Genomic DNA, 20,627 nt, shown 5'->3' with positions numbered 1-20,627 from the left:
ACCTAGCTTTAGTAGTATCGCAGTGGCGTCTGTGCCAGAGGTTATTTTGTATGTGTTTCCTTGATGCGTGACCAGTAGGTGGCATGGGTTTCCCCAGCGATATGGTATTCCCACTGAGCATAACTGGCCGGTGAAATCGCTGAGGGTTTTTCTCCATTGGAGAGTAGCTTTTGTTAGGTCTTGGTAGAAAGTCAATTGGGACTCTTCGAATTTGAATGGCGTCTTGCCTTTGAGCGCTGACATTATGTGTCCCCGGTCTTGTGGTAGGATGCAGCTCATTATGACGTCTCCTGCAAGAGGTGTATTTGCCCTATTCGGAGTGGGTAGACGGTATATGCTTGCAAAAGTGATTTTCCTTCTTGGGCTGCCAGCTGGACCTCTAAGCTTTGTTGATGGTGTTGTAGTTGGAGGATGGAGTCCTGCAGCGCTGAGACCTCTCTTTGGATCCCTTTCACCTCTCCCTGTGTGTGTACCACTTTCTCAGTGATTTGTTGCATGCTGGTTTTGAGGGTAGGTAGGTCTGCTGCATGGAGGCTTTGTATTTCTTGTAGCATTTTTTGCATGTGCTGCAGATCTTGTTTGGTGGCTGGGTCTGAGGTCCCCTGTTGGGGTGTGGGGTTTTAGTGAGTAGCCCTTTTACTGTTTTGCTCTGGTGAGTCAGTCTCTTGTGGGGAGTCTGGGCCCTGTGCGGCCGCCATCTTGGCGGGTGTTTGCCTCTGAAGCAGTGTGCCTATGTCAGGCTGTGCTGTCACTGTACCTTGTTGGGGTTTCTGGGTTTTGCGCCCCATCCCTGAGGTTTCGTGGTCGGAGGTGTCCTGGGATGCGTCCCACGTGTCGTTTAGGAAGTCCCCGCCGAGCAGGTAATCTAGGCCGTGGTGGGCTGCTGGGAGGTAGGCCCGGGCTTTGATTCTCGGCTTTGCCTGCCTCGGGGTGTACCTAAAGGGCATTGGGTGATTCTTGGGGGTCTCCCCTGTGTAGTGCTGGCGCTTTTGATGTTGGATGGCGGGTTTTTGATTTTCAGGTGATTGGGAGTTTGGTAGTCGGAGTTACCCGATATGGCATCTGGTCCGTTTCGTCTGCTTTTCTTTTAACAACGCATATGGAAGGAATGTCTTGCGGCTAGTGCAATCCTAGCTTTAAGCTTATTTTACACTCTAGGGGTGTCTTTGTGTTGTTTAGAGAGAAGCCAAATCCATGGGTTTAATGGAATGTCTGCATGAAGTGATACCAACACCTTAGATATCAACTAAGAAACTTGGAGCTAGAACTGTGCAATATGTGTGCATTCCCACCAAAGGTAAAAGTAAGTGTCTTGGCTCCCACAGCCTTTCCAACAAAGATCTGCATTTGACATGCCAAACTGTTTTAGCCTGAGTGGAGTGAGATACCATCTTAGAAGAGTCTTATAGGCTTGCTCTTTGTGGATAACACATGTGGAGATTGTGGCTGTGGCTGTGGCTTCCCAAATATCACCCCAATCTGATGGTTAGGAGTTAATTCATTTTTATTTCTATTTATGTAGCCATAGCCACACCAACCATGCCTGTGACTCACATAGCCTACATAAAAATAATGGTTTCATTCTTAATCAGATCTTAACTTGTTATATACTTTTTATCTCATGCTCCTGTAGGCTAATAACGGAGTAGGAGATAAGAAATTCTAATTTAAACATAATGTACAGCAAAGGAAGATTAAACATCTCTCATTTCAGGAAGTGTTTAGCAAACACTTTAATGGGATGATGTGTTCCGGGTGTCTATAGTGTCCCTTCAAGCTAAAATTGTTTTGGTGCCTACAGTATCCCTTTAATAACAAACTCGCACTTTGTACTATGGCCCTCCGAATTTATATTTTTTAATAAGCCTTTCAAATTATTTAATATTTTTGGATAAACTTTCAAAATTGTTTCATATTGTGAAAAACATTAAAATTGTGATATAGTGTGACATATTTTTTTATATACCGTATATACTCGAGTATAAGCCGAGTTTTTTAGCACATTTTTTGTGCTAAAAAACCCCAACTCGGGCGGAGCTAAGCTACTGAAGAAGAAGGTCGCATGGCCGCGAGGCTCCCGACATTAACTGCCCTAAAAGACTACTACCCGCGCTCACACACGAGCCAGCCTCACCTCAGGATAATCTTTACTTACCCAAGGGCACGATGGGCCGAAAATTGAAAAAGCAGAGAGCGGACAAGCCCCGGCTGGGCATGAACATAGGGGAGCTCTGGCGGCAGGCCCACGATGCCACAGACGCCAAGATGGCGTCCCTGCACGGAGGCTGCACGGATTTCTCAGATGAGAACTCCGACGACGCTGACGAAGTCCTGATACCGGCCCCGGCGCTACCACCGTCGATGCGGGCACAGACCCAGCCGGTAGGATCAAACCCCACCCCGGTGACCATGGAGGCCTTGAGCACGCTCATGGCGGAACACCACGGCAAGATAGCCGCGGATGTGGCCCTGATCCGGGGAGACCTCAAAACCATTGCAACACGGCTGGGAGCAGTGGAGGAGACAACCACCAAACATACCTGCCAAATCACGGAGCTCCAGACAGCCGTGCATAATCTGCAACAACAAAACCCGCAGCACGAACATCAACTCTCAACGCTGGAAGATAAACGGCGCCAAACTCATCTGAAGGTCAGAGGTGTAGCAGACACAGTACCCGAGGCAGAGCTCCCACACCTCATCAGGAGAATGCTCGCCGCACTGCTAAACCCGAAGACAGCCAAAGCCGTCCTTATTGATGGGATCTTTCGGGTGCCTCGACCAGTAAATGCACCACCTAACTCCACCAGAGATGTGGTGATCCGTTTTCAAACCCTCAAAGACAAGGCTGCAGTACTGGAAGCTACCAGGGGCCACATCACTTACTCTTTCGAGGACATGACCCTGTCCTTCTACGCGGATCTCTCTAGTGGGACACTAGCATGGAGAAGGTCCTTGCGTCAATTTACCACTGAACTGCGACAGCACCAAATTAAATACCGGTGGGGACCAGGCCGCACTCTACAAGTCACCGCCGGGCAAACTTCACATGTCATTCGGGACCCACGCGAGGCCGCGGAGGCCTTGCACAAACTCAATATCCTGGGGAACTCACCTACAGAACCGGGGACAACGTCCGGACAAGGGCATTCCTTTAGCAGAGATGCAGCCGCAGCCCCAGAGTTCGTGCCACTTCGCCCACCAGCGGCATCTTACGCGACAATCACGACCTGAACCCAAACACAGGGACACTGCTATCCTGGCACACATCACTGCCCCTTGGTCCCCTGGACACAGCCTGATAGTGGTGACTTCTTTCACTCAATTTTGCCGCAGAATCCAGATTGATGGCCGGACTCTCCACGCATATCTTCAGCACCCTGCTCAACACATTAAGGGACTGTCTGTTGACAAATTGGGAGGGTGCCCCGGAGTCCTTCGGCCCCATAGCATCACCTACTAACCTGAGTATACCCTAGTCTTAATACCCCCTGTTAGGTGTCACTGCCCAACACTACCCAGGGCTCACAGTGCCTGGATCACACCTGTAGGAGCCACGTAGCTAAGTATCGCTCATTGTACAGGCATTAACCATCAAACATTGCCTCTAGGACAATGTGGTTAGCAGTTATTACCCCGATAGGGGAAATTGTTCATCCTATGTTCCTTGTTTTCATAACTATAATTTCTTCAACCGTATGATGTTCTAATCAGACAGTCTATTGCATGACCCTTTTATGCTATGCTTGCATGTTAACTACTTAAACAAAACAAAGTGCAAAAACTGCATGTAATACTGTGCTCTAACACTCGACTCCACAATATGCAGCGTGCCGCATGTCCGACAAGTTAGAATTTTTCTTTTCTGTGGTGTCCTTATATTTTGACTGTCCTGCCTAGCCTGACTTCTTTTATGTTGAAAATGTGCTGAAGTTGATTGTCGTAGTATTGATTATACCGTCTCTAGCCTCCCATCGTTGCTTCTGTCGTAGGTATTACTTGTCTAACGCTCTGACAACATTTGTCTAGGGAGACCGCTAAGCGCAAAAAGGAAATGTCGGCTCCACTTATCTTATATGTAAACTATGATATAGGATGCCCACAAAACAACCAGAATATTAAGCGACCTCTAGCCGACCCATAAGGCATGCCAGGCATAGCAGACACAATACTGGTATGCCAGTACGCAAACACAAATTGCCAATGCTTGCTTATAGAGGTTAAGACACTAGACACACAAGGTCAGCCTACTAGAGATCCTTATCACATGCCATATTCGAATGAAGTACGGAAAACCCTAGTAACATCCCATGCCTACTCATAACATCTCATAACATCTCATGCCTACTCATCACTCAGCTAGTATGATCTCTGACCTTCAGATGTACCATATTTCTTTTCTTCAACTGTTAATGTAATTCTGTTAAGTCTTTACTCCTAAAATAGAAAATGCGCAAATGTTTCTGCCACTGTATAACTTGTAACTACCTACGTGTACGCTGTTGTGGCGTTTAATAGATATGTTTGTACTCACCTGTGCAAAAAATAAAGAATTAAAAAAAAAAAAAAAAAAACCCCAACTCGGCTTATACTCGAGTCAATAGTCTGTATTATGGCAATTTGCATTGCCATAATACAGACTGGGGGAGAGGGGGGCTGGCAGAGCTGTAACTTACCTGTCCTGCAGCTCCTGTCAGCTCTCTCCTCCTCCGCGCCGTCCGTTCAGCACCTCGGTCAGCTCCCAGTGTAAATCTCGCGAGAGCCGCGGCTCTCGCGAGACTTACACTGTGAGCTGACAGAGGGAGCTGCACGGACGGCGCGGAGGATGAGAGAGCTGACAGGAGCTGCAGGACAGGTAAGTTACAGCTCTGCCAGCCCCCCCGTCCCCCCACTGAACTGCCAATGCCACTGGACCACCAGGGAAGGAGAGCCCCCCTCCCTGCCATATATCAAGCAGGGAGGGGGGACGAAAAAAAAATAATGAATAATAATAATAAAAAATAATAATTAAATAATAAAAAATAATACAATAATAATAATAATTAAATAAATAAAAATAATAATTAATAATAATAAAAAAAATTTAAATAATAAAAATTTTAATAATAAAAAAAAACACCCACCCCCCACCAAGGCTCTGCAACTCTCACACTCTCACACTCTCACACACTCACACACACACTCACACACTCACACACTCACTCACACACACACTCACGCTGCACTCATACACTCACACTGCACTCATACACTCACACTGCACTCATACACTCACACTGCATTCATACACACACTGCACTCATACACACACGCTGCACTCATACACACACACTGCATTCATACACACGCTGCACTCATACACACGCTGCACTCATACACACGCTGCACTCATACACACACTGCACTCATACACACACACTGCATTCATTATACACACACTGTAAATAAATATTCAATTAATATATTTTTTTTAGGATCTAATTTTATTTAGAAATTTACCAGTAGCTGCTGCATTTCTCACCCTAGTCTTATACTCGAGTCAATAAGTTTTCCCAGTTTTTTTGGGTAAAATTAGGGGCCTCGGCTTATATTCGGGTCGGCTTATACTCGAGTATATACGGTATGTATTTTTTTTTGTTTTCATTTAGATTTTAATATTCTGTAAAAATAATTTTAGAAGTTTATCCAAAAATATTAAATCAGTTGGAAAGTTTATGGAAATATTGAATTGTGGCCTATATTTGGTCCAAAAAAAAGTATATTGTAAAAGAAAGAAAAGTAATCCAGTACCCATTTTTAAATTTCATTAAATCTGTCTGTCTGTCACTCAAGTGAAAGTGAAGGTAGCAGTTAGTAAATTAACTGGTATGTGTGTCTAAGGATTCCAGTATATTTGAGATACTCTTTGTTCCTTATATCTGGTGGCTTCAACCCAGTCTAATTTAAACACAAATGCTTATTTACTTAGGTAATTTGTCAGGGTTTCAACTATGCCAGATGTGAATCCCGGGTATTTTCATTTTCCCTGTCTATGTCTTTTTTTTATTTTAGGCTCTACCAATGTCCTGGCGTACTCACTTCATGGGATTTGTCATCCAGTAACTGCAGCACTGCATATCATCATGGGTAAGAAAACTTATATATTGTGTATAAATAAATATACATCAATTCACATACTCTTGGATCAGCCAACTCTTTAAAGTAGACCTGTCATATGCGAATCATATGGATGACACATTCTCGTTCAGGTAGTCTGAGATGGAAAATTACAAATCAGCTGATCACGTGTATAGGGCGTTTTTCTGCTCCCGATAACCCAGTTAATGGTTCAGTTCAAATTAATTCTTGCAGTTAAATTCTCATCGGGAGCAGAAAATTATAATTTCGGATATCAAATCCAAGGTTTATGTTTTACATTGAAAAGATAGGGCTCTGCTATTCAATTTCATCTAACTTTAAATGGGGCCTATCTGGTTCAATACTTTTTGATTGTTGGGAGCACTAGCAATTAGTTTAAAAAAAGAAAAATCATCTCCCGAAGAGATATTTTAGGTGACTTACTGCTAACAATTTTTTTCAATTATAATGTAATATAGAACAAGAACAATGTATCTTTTTTACACATTGATTAAATAAGATACTGATTTCTAAACAGATTTACTGTAGTTTAGAAGACACCTTACTGTGAGTATTTTTGCTCTGTTATACACTTTCACACCAGCAATATGGAGTTCCAAGAAAAGAGAGGCACTAGGATAGAAAAACAGGGACAAAGGGATTTTAGCCCCAAATATGGACAGTCCTTCCTATAATGGAACAGTTGAGAGATATTCTGTGTTGTTAGCCATGTCAATAGTCCAGGAAGGTCTGATTACGTAAAATATAAAATCTATACATTTAAAATTTGATTTAAAGGACCACTATAGGCACCCAGACCACTTCAGCTTAATGAAGTGGTCTGGGTGCCTGGTCCATCTAGGTTTAACCCTTTTTGCTGTAAACATAGCAGTTTCAGAGAAACTGCTATGTTTACCTATGGGTTAATCCAGCCTCTAGTGGCTGTCTCATTGACAGCCGCTAGAGGCGCTTCCGCGCTTCTCACTGTGATTTTCACAGTGAGAAGACGCCGGCGTCCATAGGAAAGCATTGAGAATGCTTTCCTATGCACTGGCTGAATGCGCGCGCGGCTCTTGCCGCGCATGCGCATTCAGCCGATGACGGTGAAAAAGGGGAGGAGAGTTCCCCGCACCGAGGGAGCCTGGCGGGGGAAAACAGGTAAGATTTAACCCCTTCCACCCCCTAGAGCCCGACCACTATAGTGGTCCTTTCAACACAATGCACAATTCAGCGGCATACATACCACGGTTGCAGGGGTCGCAGCTGCGACCGGGCCCGGCACTCCAGGGGGCCCGGCTGCCCTGCGGACCCCTGCGACCGGGTACCAGTTGCCACATTTTGCGGCCCCGGCCCGTGCGGCAAACTGCCGGGGCTGCATGTTAATGGGTCCATCGGGTGGCCCATGCTGTCAGGGCCACCCGATGGATATGGATTGTAGGGGGGACTCGGTCTGTGCTGGGCGCTTTAACAGCGCGACCGGGCCCCCTGTGATGACATCATCGCTGGGAGGAAGTGATTCCCCAGCCACTACTCCCAGCATACTGAGAGCCCGCGCGGGAGGAAGAAGAAGGAGGAGGAGGGAACTCTGACTCCCATCAGGCTGAGCCCCCACTGGACCCCAGGGAAAGTCACAAGGTAGGAAACATTTTCTATGTGTGTGTGTGTCTTTGTGTGTGTGTGTGTCGTTGTATGTGTGTGTGTGTCTCTGTATGTTTGTGTGTCTGTGTGTCTCTGTATTTGTGTCTGTGTGTCTCTGTATGTGTGTGTCTGTGTCTCTCTGTATGTGTGTCTGTATGTATTTGTGTGTGTCTCTGTATGTATTTGTGTGTGTCTCTGTATGTATTTGTGTGTGTCTCTGTATGTACGTGTGTGTGTCTCTGTATGCGTGTGTCTATGTATGCAGTGGCGTACACACAATCCATGGGGCCCGTATGTATGTATGTATGTATGTATGTGTGTGTGTCTATGTATGTGTGTCTGTGTCTCTCTGTATGTATGTGTGTGTGTCTCTGTATGTATATGTGTGTGTCTATGTATGCAGTGGCGTACACACAGTCCATGGGGCCCCATATGTATGTGTGTGTGTCTATGTATGTTTGTGTGTGTGTGTGTGTCTCTGTATGTCTCTGTGTCTCTATGTGTGTGTATGTATGTGTCTGTGTGTAGTTATGTGTGTGTCTGTATGTATGTGTCTGGCGAGGGGTGTGTATGTTTGTGTGTGTGTCTGTCTGTGTGTATGTGTCAGGAGGGATAGGGGGGGGGGCATGGATCAGGGGAGGGGGGGCCCACGGATCAGTTTTGCACCGGGGCCCCATGGATTGTGTGTACACCCCTGGCACAATTGAAATGTTATGCTTTTTAACCTGCCACCAAGTTGTATTGGCTATGAGGTGCACTTTAAAAGCTCCAACAGTTAATCTTTGCAGATTATGAGATATATTTTCACCTAATCAAAAGATCATTACCCATCACAGATTAATATGATCTTCCAACGTATAATGATCATTTTTTACATACCTTCTAGTCAACACACCTCCTTGAAAAAGAGATATCTTTCTTGGGCCTTGTTATTTCTAATTTAAAGTTTCTCCATCTTCACTCCGTATCCTTAGCATTTCATCAAGCTAGCATTTTCACCTAACCGTGCAGTATTTTATGCTACTGACACATTTATTACAAAATCTGTAATTAATTATATTAAGGTTTTAGATGAAATGGCACACTGACAAAACGGTTCAAGTTTAAGCATTGGGATTTGCCTGTCATTGCAGGTAGTGATAAGGTCTGCAGGACACTGGGGTTAAAGCTATGCTCTGGGTGACTGAATCCGTTAAGTAGACAATCACAGTGCAGAGAGAATCAAATCGTGGTCAGAAACATTCTCACATGAGAACAAAGTAATGACACCTCCTGTCTGCTATAAAATGCGAGTATTCTGTGTGATAAAAGTAAAAATACATACATTCTACAATTTTATACAGCAATTTCAATGTTCCAGACTGTGATTATTTACATATAACAGATTTGAATTCTATTAGTGCCTAATAAATGCCATGCTTGCTTTTACAACAATTTGTTTAGAACCTTCTTTAAGTTAAACATTGTTGTTGAATTTTCAGGAAACATCCAACCAGTCGATGTCTGCAGTTTTAGCAGTAACAGCAAGCTTCTCCGGTTTGGTCTTTCATCGATGTTTGGATTTGGAGGAAAAACTCTGGCTATTGCGGAAAAGCATCGCTGGATGCCCTCCAGTCAGAGACGAGATTTTGCAGTTGTGAAAACACTTGCAAATTTAAAGTGAGTTAATGTTGTCTTATCTCTGTTATCGCGATCTAATTACATACATTATACCGTAGACTTAAATAATGATTGTCTATGCACTTATTCTCAAATAAAAATATGGTTTCTATATAATTTAAATGTAAAATTATTGATTGTTTTCATTTCGTTACAGCAATACAGTGGCAGTTGTACAGCTGATTTATTATTAAAATACTTTGCAAATGCAAAGAGAATATTACTTCTAGCATACATAATAATTAGCATACTGTTTATATTTTATGTAAATTAGTAGACTTACTCCCTTGAACAAAATGTTTACTTTCTAATGTCATTATGTGAGCATTATTTTCCTACCAATAGAGTATTATTGTATTCTACACCATAATAGACGTAACTAATACAATTATTGAATTCTAAGTATTATTTTTGTGATTATTTAAAGTAAATACCTGTCCACAACTTGCTTTATCTTTTATAACCATGAGAGGCCAAAATTCCCAGTCTGGAAGGAATAAGGCATATAAAAAGTCCCCTAAATATCATGTGAATTTCCATGGCAACACTTTCTTCGAGAAAAAAATAGCCATTACCCTTCACCAGTTATAATACAGTTTTTACTAGAAAAATTGATATATTATACATTGATGAGTGTTATATGTAATAAATAGCAACCCACCAGTGGCCACATGGCTTAATTGAGCGACTTTCCAACATGCAATGACACACACTAATTATTATGGGAACATGTAGGCTCATTTTGCAAATGTGTGTCTTAATACTAAATGACCTGACCATTATCATGCTGTACTTCTAAGAAAACATGAAATGTCTGCACCAGATATTATTCTTCCAATAAAAATATTGATTTACACATTCAACAGTCACCCAGCGTATTCAATTTTACTATCTTTTTCTATCAGTATTGCCCTTCAGGCAATTTATTCCGTTTCTTTTAATGCAGAGTATTCATTGCGTTTGTAACATATTTGCAAATAAGAGATGTTTATGTTTTACAGACCAGATTACTGTGAGCTGTCGTTTTTACCTACGAGGGATTCTGAATTCACTTTCCATAGAGACAGCAAGTAAGCCGCTTATAGATATATAAAAAAAGGATTTTATTTATTTTCATATAAAGAAGACATTTGTTGTGAGAGGGTCATACATTGTAATTTTAAATGCACATTGAAGTCTTATCTTTATGAAGGTGCATTACTGTGTTATTAAATGTGCCAAGTGCCCACTAAGCCTGTGTGCTCCAAGTCTCCTTTTCAATTTGGGGAGGGGGAAGTGGTTGAGAGCTAGATGTCTCAAGGGGGGGGGGAGGGGGGGAGTGGAAAAATTATGTAGAGGATAGTCAGTCAACAATGTAACGAGGACTGATGCCAAACTCATGGGTGGTGGACCATACGTAGATCCAGTTGATCAATACATTTATTTGGGGGGATTTCACTCCTCTTCCTCTTAACTTGCAAATTAAAGGGGCAATCTATGCACCAAATCAATACAAAACATTGTTCCTAACACTTTAGTGTTCCTTTAAGTACATTAAAAAGATATATTCTTGGTAGGGCAACCAAGCTTTCTCTTGCAAAAAAGGTTTTGAAAACCAAATGTACAAGAGCTGATTTCCATTAGGGAAGTTATGTGTTTTAACAGAAATATGGCAAGTATGCCAACACGAACACTCGGGGTACTTGTAGAATGTAAGTGCATATGATGGATATAGATGCTTTTGGCCTGATATTCATGCTGTATTTTACTCCACACTCAGATATTTTTAGTTTTGCTGAAAAAAAGTATAAATATCTTTTGGTTTGTCTATTTTTATTTTTTTTATTTTTTTATATAGGTATGTGTGTTCTAGAATACAAATTATCAGACAAATATGTCCATTTATATAGCAAATAATATGCTCTAGGCATTTCCATGTTACACATATGTTGTTGCTTAATATTTTTTAAATATTATTTATTCACAGAAAGAAAACCGACAATTCTGATCATTACGGTAAGTGAGAAACTCAAGTAAGAATATGTTGCTGTTACCATTCATCTCAAAGAGAAGCAATGCTTAGAATTCTCATTAATTTCCTGCAGACAGCAAGGGTCAGTGGCGGCACATCCAGGGCCAATTGCTGAATGTCAGTATTATGTCAATCCCCTGCCTTTGTTCCATGGCTCCAAGAGGCTTGGCACCTAATACCAGGTCAGTCGAAGATTACAAGAATTAAACTTCCCTACGTTGACAATTTGATTTTAAACCTTTCTTAAAACGTTTCTGCAGATTGCTTGTGGCCTTGCCCTATGCCTAGGAAATGCACAGCAGTCAGTCTTAAGTATTATAATCCATTATTGGATCAGTAAAATTAGGTCAAGTAGTCTAGCTAGAATATTCCAAGAATAATTAATGTAATTGTGTTACTGCAGGAGCAAGTCAGGTTAGGATTATTTTTTTGTGTGTGTGAAGATAAGGGGAGTGAAGCATTAGTCAGACAAATGTGCAGACAGTGGTGCAGACAGAATAGTGCAGCTTTGGTCTTAATACGTTCAAAGTCCTTCAAATCATAACCTAGACAGTGTATTTCTACTAATAGGACTGCCAAAATGGCGTAGGTTTGATTAAAGGGACACTATAGTCACCAAAACTTAACTTTAGCCTCATGAAGCAGTTTTAGTGTATAGATTGTTCTCCCATAGTCTCACTGCTCAATCCGCTGCCATTTAGGAGTTAAATCACTTTTGTTTCTGTTTATGCAGCCCTAACCACACCTCCTCTGGTTGTGACTAACACAGCCTGCATGAAAACAAAATGGTTTCATATTCAGTCAGATGTTCCTTTAACCCCTTAAGGACACATGACGTGTGTGACATGTCATGATTCCCTTTTATTCCAGTTTTGTCATTAAGGGGTTAAACTTTTTTAATTTAACTTAGATAACAAACAAGAGGCTTCTGTAGGGTTTAGCGTGTTAAACAGAATTTTCCATAAAGATAGTATAAACATTAGATGACTCTTTACAGGAAGTGTTTAGGAAGGCAGTTTAAGTCACATGCAAGGAGATGTGGCTAGGGCTGTATAAACAAAGTGATTTAACTCCCAAATGGCAGATAATTGAGCAGTGAGACTGCAGGGGCATGATCTATACACCAAATTTGCATAATTAAACTAAAGTTGTTTTTGTGACTATAGTGTCCCTTTAAATCATTTTCGATAAACGTTGAAAAAAGTAATTTTGTTTTCACCATTTTAAAATATCAAAAACATCCTAAATAAAAAAATAGCACACAATTAAAATATTTTTCTTAATATTAAATAATTTGAAAAGTTTGTCCAAAAATATTAAATTATTTGAAAAACTTTTCTAACAATATTAAAATTGATGCCAATTGTAAGAGAAAATCAGTTAATTTCCATTGGATAGTACATAGAAGCAACTTTATTGCAGTTGTTGCTGTGTATAATTACTGCTACCACTGAGACTTTGTATTGGACACCATGAGTTACACTTTAAATTTATACCAAACCAACTTGGGTTACAAAATATAGATTAAGCTGCAAGTGTACATAATATTGCAGTTATGAAATAAATTAATTTAAAGAGAAATTGTGGATTCACTAGAGCCAAGACGGATGTTTAATTCATATTATTTATAATTGGTAAAGGATATATGAAGTGTATAATAATTCTACTATGAATACATCCACTCCAGGTATCACCCCCACCCCCCCAAAAATCCCTAAGCCTTATAAAGAATAACCTAAAAGACTGTAGGCACCAAAATCACTTCAGCAGATGAAAGTGGTTATAGTGCCTCTGACCATGGGTTCCGGGCCCTGCTCACTCTTTAGTAGAGATTCTCAGTTTCCGGCAGCCAGGCCTTAGTGACGAAATGAAGGTGGTATAGCTATGCCCTGCTTCATGACATACCAGGGATAGCAGGCAGTGGTAGTCTGAGAATGTCAGATCAGTGCTCCAAACCTTGGTTTGAAGTGGCATGACACAAGGCACAAACATAGCTTCACCTATAGAAGTGGCTATGGTGTCTACGCTGTTCCTTTAAATGGGAAGCATGGCTTCATTAAATGCATAGTAAATGTTTCATTGTGAACCCAAAGGAATACCAGCCCATTGGGCGGCCAGCAGAAGAGTGCCTTATTCCATCCTTACAAGTACAACATTTCATTCATACATCATTTTAATGTTTAGCGATGTTTGTGTTATTTTTGTATTAGTAATCATGCTAAGTCTGCTTTCCACTTTTAGATTAAATGATGGGACCATGGCTCTTATTGTTGTAAGAAATACTTCAAGACAAGAGTTTGTGAGACATTTAAAGCGACACCCCACTTTGAAAGACCAGGTACTTCCACTCCAAAAATAGGCTGGGGAGATTAGATTTATGACTGCAATTCATTTTTTTCTTCTGCAACTAGATATGATTGTGTGAGGGATTTAAAATGATCTATAATCCTATTTAAATCAAATGTCTTAACTGATATTTCAGAAAACCGTTGTAATGTCAAAGTGGAGCTATATTAAAATCAAATGGGGCTTGTATGATGCAAAAAACAAAGGTATACTAAATAAAATGTACTGTTTTGTTCTAATAACTAGCTAAGACATTTAGCTTAATTCAGGTTCTTCTACTTACACAAAAATGTTGCTTCATTTTGGTGTAATAAGAACTAGATTTGTGCATGGTGAACAAATTCATTTTTTACAAACCATTCAGTCCGGAAATAAAACAAATTTTGGGGACAGAGGAATTTCAGTGGTTTAGTGGTTTGTCTCCAAAAAAAAAAAAATTAGACAAACAAAGTGTGTGAAAATGGACCAATCAGTGTACTACAAAATATAGATAAAAGGTGATGACGTAGGATGTTTGTGACGCTGCACGACGGGAGGAGGCAGAGTAATGGTGAATATCTAAGAAGAACGCGGTGAGAGGAACACGAGGAAAAATAGATTTGGTCCGAGTAACGAGACGCCCAACATCCCTGATCCTGTCTGCAAGATCGAGGGAGAGCTGTGGGAGACTTGGAGGTGAAGTGAGAATAAGGAAGGAAAAAAGGAAGAGAAGTGAGACGGACGTGAAGACGAGAGCTGAAAGTGGGGGATTGAGAAATTGATGGCAAGACAAAAGGCACTAAAGTAAGCGAAAACCTAATAATTAACTGCAAAAAGGAAATTGAAGGGAACCGTTCAACGTAAAAACTGTGAGTGGGGAAAAAAGCAAAAAACTGTTTATATATAGGTTCAGGAATGCTACATATATGGTGGGAATGTGGTGAGATAAAAAGATTTTGGGATATGGTAACTATGAATATTGAATCATGGACAGGAATTAAGGTCGACAAGAAACCACAGTTATTTTTGTTACAACTATATATGTCTCAGAATTTGGATCAATATGTTGTCTTGATAATCCATACACTGTTAGCAGCTAAAATATCAATTGCTAGGAAATGGAAAGCCAGAGAAATCCCAATATGGGAGGAAGTAAAATCACAATTAATCTATCAGATGAAAATGGAGATAGGGATAGTTAAAGAACCAAGTACTTTGAAAAACTGGCTAGGTATCATACAGGAAAATTAGTCTATAGATAAACCCTGCTTACATTTGATATAAAGATAGCTAGATGCTATAATAGGAATGTAAAATTACTAAATTAAAATTTAATCTGACTCAAGAGAGCCCTCAGTCTGGACTTTTTGTTTATCTTTGTTAATGTATAGTTAATGTTTTGTATGTTAGATATGTATACACTTGAAAATTTTATCACGTAATTGCAATATGAGAAAATGGTAATGCATATTATGCTGTATATGTTTTATATAATAAGAAAAATAATAAAATATTAAATAAGTAAAAAAAAAGAAAATGGACCAATCAGTGTACTACAAAATATAGATAAAAGGTGATGACGTAGGATGTTTGTGACGCTGCACAACGGGAGGAGGCAGAGTAATGGTGAATATCTAAGAAGAACGCGGTGAGAGGAACACGAGGAAAAATAGATTTGGTCCGAGTAACGAGACGCCCAACATCCCTGATCCTGTCTGCAAGATCGAGGGAGAGCTGTGGGAGACTTGGAGGTGAAGTGAGAATAAGGAAGGAAAAAAGGAAGAGAAGTGAGACGGACATGAAGACGATAGCTGAAAGTGGGGGATTGAGAAATTTATGGCAAGACAAAAGGCACTAAAGTAAGCGAAAACCTAATAATTAACTGCAAAAAGGAAATTGAAGGGAACCGTTCAACGTAAAAACTGTGAGTGGGGAAAAAAGCAAAAAACTGTTTATATATAGGTTCAGAAATTTCTGTTTGCCAGACATTCAATCTCACCTTAAACGTTGTATCTAAGTTTGAGATATCGGTGTTAAGAAATTTTCGGTATAAAGGAAGGGAGGAAAATAAAAAAAGTAAAAAGTCGTTAAGTGAATAATCCCCTTGGAGGGGAAAAAAATGAAACTTAAATGAATGTGGTTGCCAGAAAAAGCTATTTATATATACATTCAGAAAGGTTTTGAAAATAGAGTATCTCTAAATCTGCTTAGAGGATATATGGATGCTGAAGTTTTCAGTGAAGGACTTTTTGGTGTATGAGGAGGGGGGCCGTCTCTAAAGGTGAACATTAGAGAGAATCCTTGAAAAAACTTTTGTGAAAATTATAAAAAAAAATTTTTTTTTAAACTTGGTTAAGTGAATAATACCATCTAAGAGAGAGAAAACAAGAAAAAGACCAAGGAAATGGGAGGAAAGACACAAAAACAACAATTTGTATATATTTCTAAGAAAGTTTGGTTACTCGTTGTACCTTCAAACCTACTTTAAAGGAAGCACTGAAATGAATTGAGATACCAGATTTTATTCTTAGAAGGCTGTAAAAAGAATCTTTGGTGATAAGATTTAAGGAGGAAGATCTATTCGCTTTCAAAAAGTGATCTATAGAGAGGGGGAGAAGGGAAAGGGGAAGGAAGGAGAAGAAAAAGAAAGCAAAAATTGTTAAGCAAATAATCTCCTGTGGGGGAGAGAAGGAGAAAAAAAAGAAAGAAGGGAAAAAAGGTGTACTGCAAATCAAATACAATTAACTACGAGCGATTAATAAAAAATAATAAAAAATGGTTGTCTGAAAAAAACAAAACAATGTGTATATATGTTCAGAAAAACTCTGTAGTTAGAGTATTTCCAATTCCACTTAAAGGGGAGTATCAAAATCAATCGAGAAAGAGGAGATACTGATGCTAAAAAAATATTTTGCTAAAGACCCCTTGGTAAATAAGGAAGGGGAAAACCTTGGAAGGTGAACACTAGAGAGAACCCCTGGAGAATTTAAACAAATAATAGAATTAAAATTAAATTAAAAAACCCTGTACATACACCAAAATAGAAGGGAAGAGAAAAGAAAGAACAATCAAATAATTATAAGTAAATGTTCTAACTGAGATAAAAGTTATCAAGGAGTTGTAAGATCTGGAAAAGAGGGAAGATAAAGGAGAAAGAAAAGAAGAGTAAGTATGAAAGAAGAAAAAAGGAAGGAAGGGGGGCGCTAATGCATATGTGTTGCAAGCGCATTAGGCCCTCCCCATAGAAAAGCGTTGCCTCAATGCTTTCCCATGGGTATATCACTGATGCTGGATGTCCTCCTGCAGAGCCAGAGCCTTCTGTCCCTTCTTTCTTTATTCTGTCCCTTCTCTCTTTATTCTGTCCCTTCTCTCCTTTTTCTGTCCCTTCTCTCCATTTTCTGTCCCTTCTCTCTTTAGTCTGTCCCTTCTCTCTTTATTCTGTCCCTTCTCTCTTTATTCCTTCCGTTCTCTCTTTATTCTGTCCCTTCTCTCTTTAGTCTGTCCCTTCTCTCTTTAGTCTGTTCCTTCTCTCTTTAGTCTGTCCCTTCTCTCTTTATTCTGTCCATTCTCTCTTTCTGTCGCAGCAGGGAGAAGGAACCAAATCTCGCGAACACGCACCAAATCCCGCGAATCCTGTGATGTCCAAGAGTTCGCAAGAATGCAGACTGAGGTCATTGCACGCCCATCTGCGCCCTCGCGATCTCTTGGCCCCCAGTGAATCCCCGAGCTCCGCTCAGGACCACGGCGTTCAAAAATCCAGAGATCCCAGGGGTCCTGAGCGGTGCTCAGGGATTCACTGGGGCCACAACAGATAGATTTACCAAATTGACTGTGAGGCCGTATTAAACCGGAACACGGGCCACAAATGGCCTGCAGCCCGGACTTTGGACATGACTGTGTTAGACGGTTCAGTGTTTATTTATTTATTATTAGTGCTGTTGAATTGTTGATTCTAAAAGCATTTGCTCTCTCCCACTTTTAGTTTGATTTTCCATTTGTTGAGACGTATTTGGTAGAAGAAGTTAAATTGCAGACAGGACCACCACATCATTTTGTGCACAGTGAATATGAACAAATTGGCGAAGCACATACCATTCCTACTGAAAATATATATTCTTTGAACATTGATGGGGATTTATTGAACGTCTCTTCTGAAATTCACGTTAGGTTAGTAAACTTGGTGTTAATGCTTTATGTTTAAAATTGTGAAATTAATGACATTTTAGAAACAAACTTACTCACTTTTTCTTTGACAAAATTAGAGTAAATATAGAAGAAATTATGTTTTTGTACTAATTTTACACATGTACTGCATGAATACACATTCAAAACTCTTAGACCTGCTTTGTCCCCTCTGATTACTTATTGAGTCCTTCATGGAGATACAATCTTTATGAAATACCAATGTCATTTGTATTGGAATTTCTTTGAAATTCTAATGCCAATCAAAAATATTGTACAACGAGGTAGGGACTACTTTGTCTTATGATAAAGCGCAGGGTTGACTAGAGGTGACAAAAGCGGTCAGTTTTTGTCAGCTCCCACAACTGTGACTAGTAATGGCTGTGGGAAAGAGGCATCTCCTTACACTTTGCACAAGTTGGTTTAAGGAGGATCATGTGGCATTGCAGTATTGTCTATAGAATTTAGTTTGCGACAGGTACAGCAGGCTATATGGTACTGCCAGATATAGTGCCAGGAGTTGAAGAAGAAAGATGGGCCAGCAAAGGGGAGCATCAAGTATGTATAAATGCCTTCAGCGTCACTTCCTGACCACTGAACGAGCATGTCACACTTTTTGTATATCCTCAATTCTTTCTATTTTTTTCCTCCACAATGTTTTCTTTCTATTTGTTTCACATATTTTATGCTGTCCAGGAGATAAGATTTTACAATGTCTGTCATAGTGGGGTGATGAGGTCTCCCTCACTGCTGGTTAACAATATTTGAGGTAGAGGCATAGCATTGGCTGTGAAAGTTACAGACCCCTTTATCAATGGACCCACTCATGATGTGCATGCAACTTATCAAGTAAGCTCCCAGAGTCACATGGTGTAAAATTATGCATGTCACAGACCTTAATCAGTATGATTTGCCAAGCAAGAGTAAGCAGAGTGAGAGAAATACTTTTGTTTTCTATGACTTGACTGCCAAGAATATGCAATGAGTGTCTTTAACTCTACCCATGTCATGCTGAGGCTGCTTGTAAACACCTCTGGAGACACCATGAAAACTCATCATATCTGGCAGCCTGATATACTCCAGTAATTTCCAAGTGGGGCAGTCCAGTCCTGAAGACCAATTAACATGTGTGGTACCAGTCCTCCAAGGGGTTGCAAATAAACCCATACATAGGGCTGGCAAGGTCTCTCCACAAGCACATCTCTTGTGCAGTATTGTGATTATAGGCAAGAAGATGTACTTCCTACTTTGTTTAAATCAGGAGCTTTCATTCGTTTTTCTGGGGATTATTCTATTTTAGAACTTTGCCCCAGTTTTTTAACACTACTCTTTTATAACGCACGCACTAAACCGATTTAGCTCAGGATGAATGAAGTGGATTCAGTTTCAATAACCATACTTTTTACTTATATAAATTTAAAATTAGCAATTGTGTTCAAAATTAAAAAAGCATTGTCTTCATTGCTTTTAAAACAGTTTGCTTTTAAAACAGTTATGATAATGAAATATAGCATGTCTTATTTCTTCACTGATTGAGTAAGCCAAGTTCTGAATTCAATATGTTCATTCTATGTGTTTCATAGGTTGCATCCTGAACTCCTTAATCTCTATGGAAGCAACATTGAAGAGCTGGATAATTGCAGTGCAAAATGTAGCTGCTTGTAGTAAATATAAAAAAAAAAACAGCAAAAGAAATGGAAACAGTTGTCCATAGATGTATTTAATAGAAATGTGACAGTTAAAGATCGTGAGAAAAACACACACAAAACTAGAGACATTTGAACAAAAAATATATTTAAAAAAAACAACAAAAAACTAGTGGTACAAAATATTCAATATTAACTTGCAATTTTTGTATGATTTTTAGGGGAAGTGAATTGTCACTATAGTTTCTATACTTGTATTTTCAAGTCTTTAAAATAAAATATGAAAATCAGCACAGTGGTAATTCTTTTATTTATAACTTGCATTAATTTGAGTTGAATAGTTGTATTAACATGACAATTTTTATTCCCAAGACATTTAGACATATTACTGGAAATGTTTGCAAACATTTTAATGATAGGAACAACATGTGTTTCTCTGTCTCTCCGATTTATATTGTTTGTACAATTTACCATATTGTAAATGTTCCCTTTTGACTAAATCATAATCTTTACGATATTTTTCCTTGTTGCTTTATACATACACGTTGTAACATGTACAGGGTTATTTACAAGGGTGTGCATTTTTGGGATTTCAAAATGAATTTTACATTGTAGGCCGAAACAGAACAATTTACATTTAAAAGTCAGCTGTGTTTTCAGTTGAGCTATTTTGACCTAAGATTTTAAATACACTCTGAATTCACTGGAAATTTACCACAATTCACACTAAAATGAATACCTCACTTTCAATGACAAGTTAAAAATAAAAAAAAATATGCATGCTCTTGCACATTAGCCAAACATTATCCATTAATGCTAAGACAGACAACTTAAAAGTTGCCATTTTAAAACAGCAGATTTTTATTATACATCTTGACCCATCAACATACAAAAAAATGTAGCGGTGATCATTGCCCTACCTCTAACCCATGCCTTTCATAGCATGCCCGTTACACGGTAGAAGCAGCATCATAAACACAGATGAAAAAGAAAAAAAAAAAATCTCACAAAATATTTTCATGAGGTTTGATGTGTTTTTACTCGTGGTT

At 39.6% G+C, this 20,627-nt stretch overlaps 1 protein-coding gene across 1 annotated transcript in view; it reads left to right on the top strand.

Annotated features, from left to right (window-relative positions):
* Positions 1-19,793, top strand: part of CERKL (ceramide kinase like) — a 143,322-nt gene extending 123,529 nt beyond the window's left edge. The window contains exons 6-13 of the mRNA XM_063429794.1: positions 6,052-6,126; positions 9,237-9,414; positions 10,416-10,484; positions 11,381-11,409; positions 11,499-11,607; positions 13,667-13,763; positions 17,733-17,917; positions 19,516-19,793. Of these exons, the coding sequence (XP_063285864.1) occupies positions 6,052-6,126; positions 9,237-9,414; positions 10,416-10,484; positions 11,381-11,409; positions 11,499-11,607; positions 13,667-13,763; positions 17,733-17,917; positions 19,516-19,597 (824 nt within the window). The 3' untranslated portion in view covers positions 19,598-19,793. The remainder of the gene's footprint in view (positions 1-6,051; positions 6,127-9,236; positions 9,415-10,415; positions 10,485-11,380; positions 11,410-11,498; positions 11,608-13,666; positions 13,764-17,732; positions 17,918-19,515) is intronic.
* The last annotated feature ends 834 nt before the right edge of the window (positions 19,794-20,627 follow it).

This window comes from Pelobates fuscus, chromosome 8, assembly GCF_036172605.1.
Source record: "Pelobates fuscus isolate aPelFus1 chromosome 8, aPelFus1.pri, whole genome shotgun sequence".
In the NCBI taxonomy this organism is placed as follows: domain Eukaryota; kingdom Metazoa; phylum Chordata; class Amphibia; order Anura; family Pelobatidae; genus Pelobates; species Pelobates fuscus.
The sequence above is the reverse complement of the archived record's forward strand: the minus strand, read 5'-3'. Positions and strand labels throughout refer to the sequence as shown.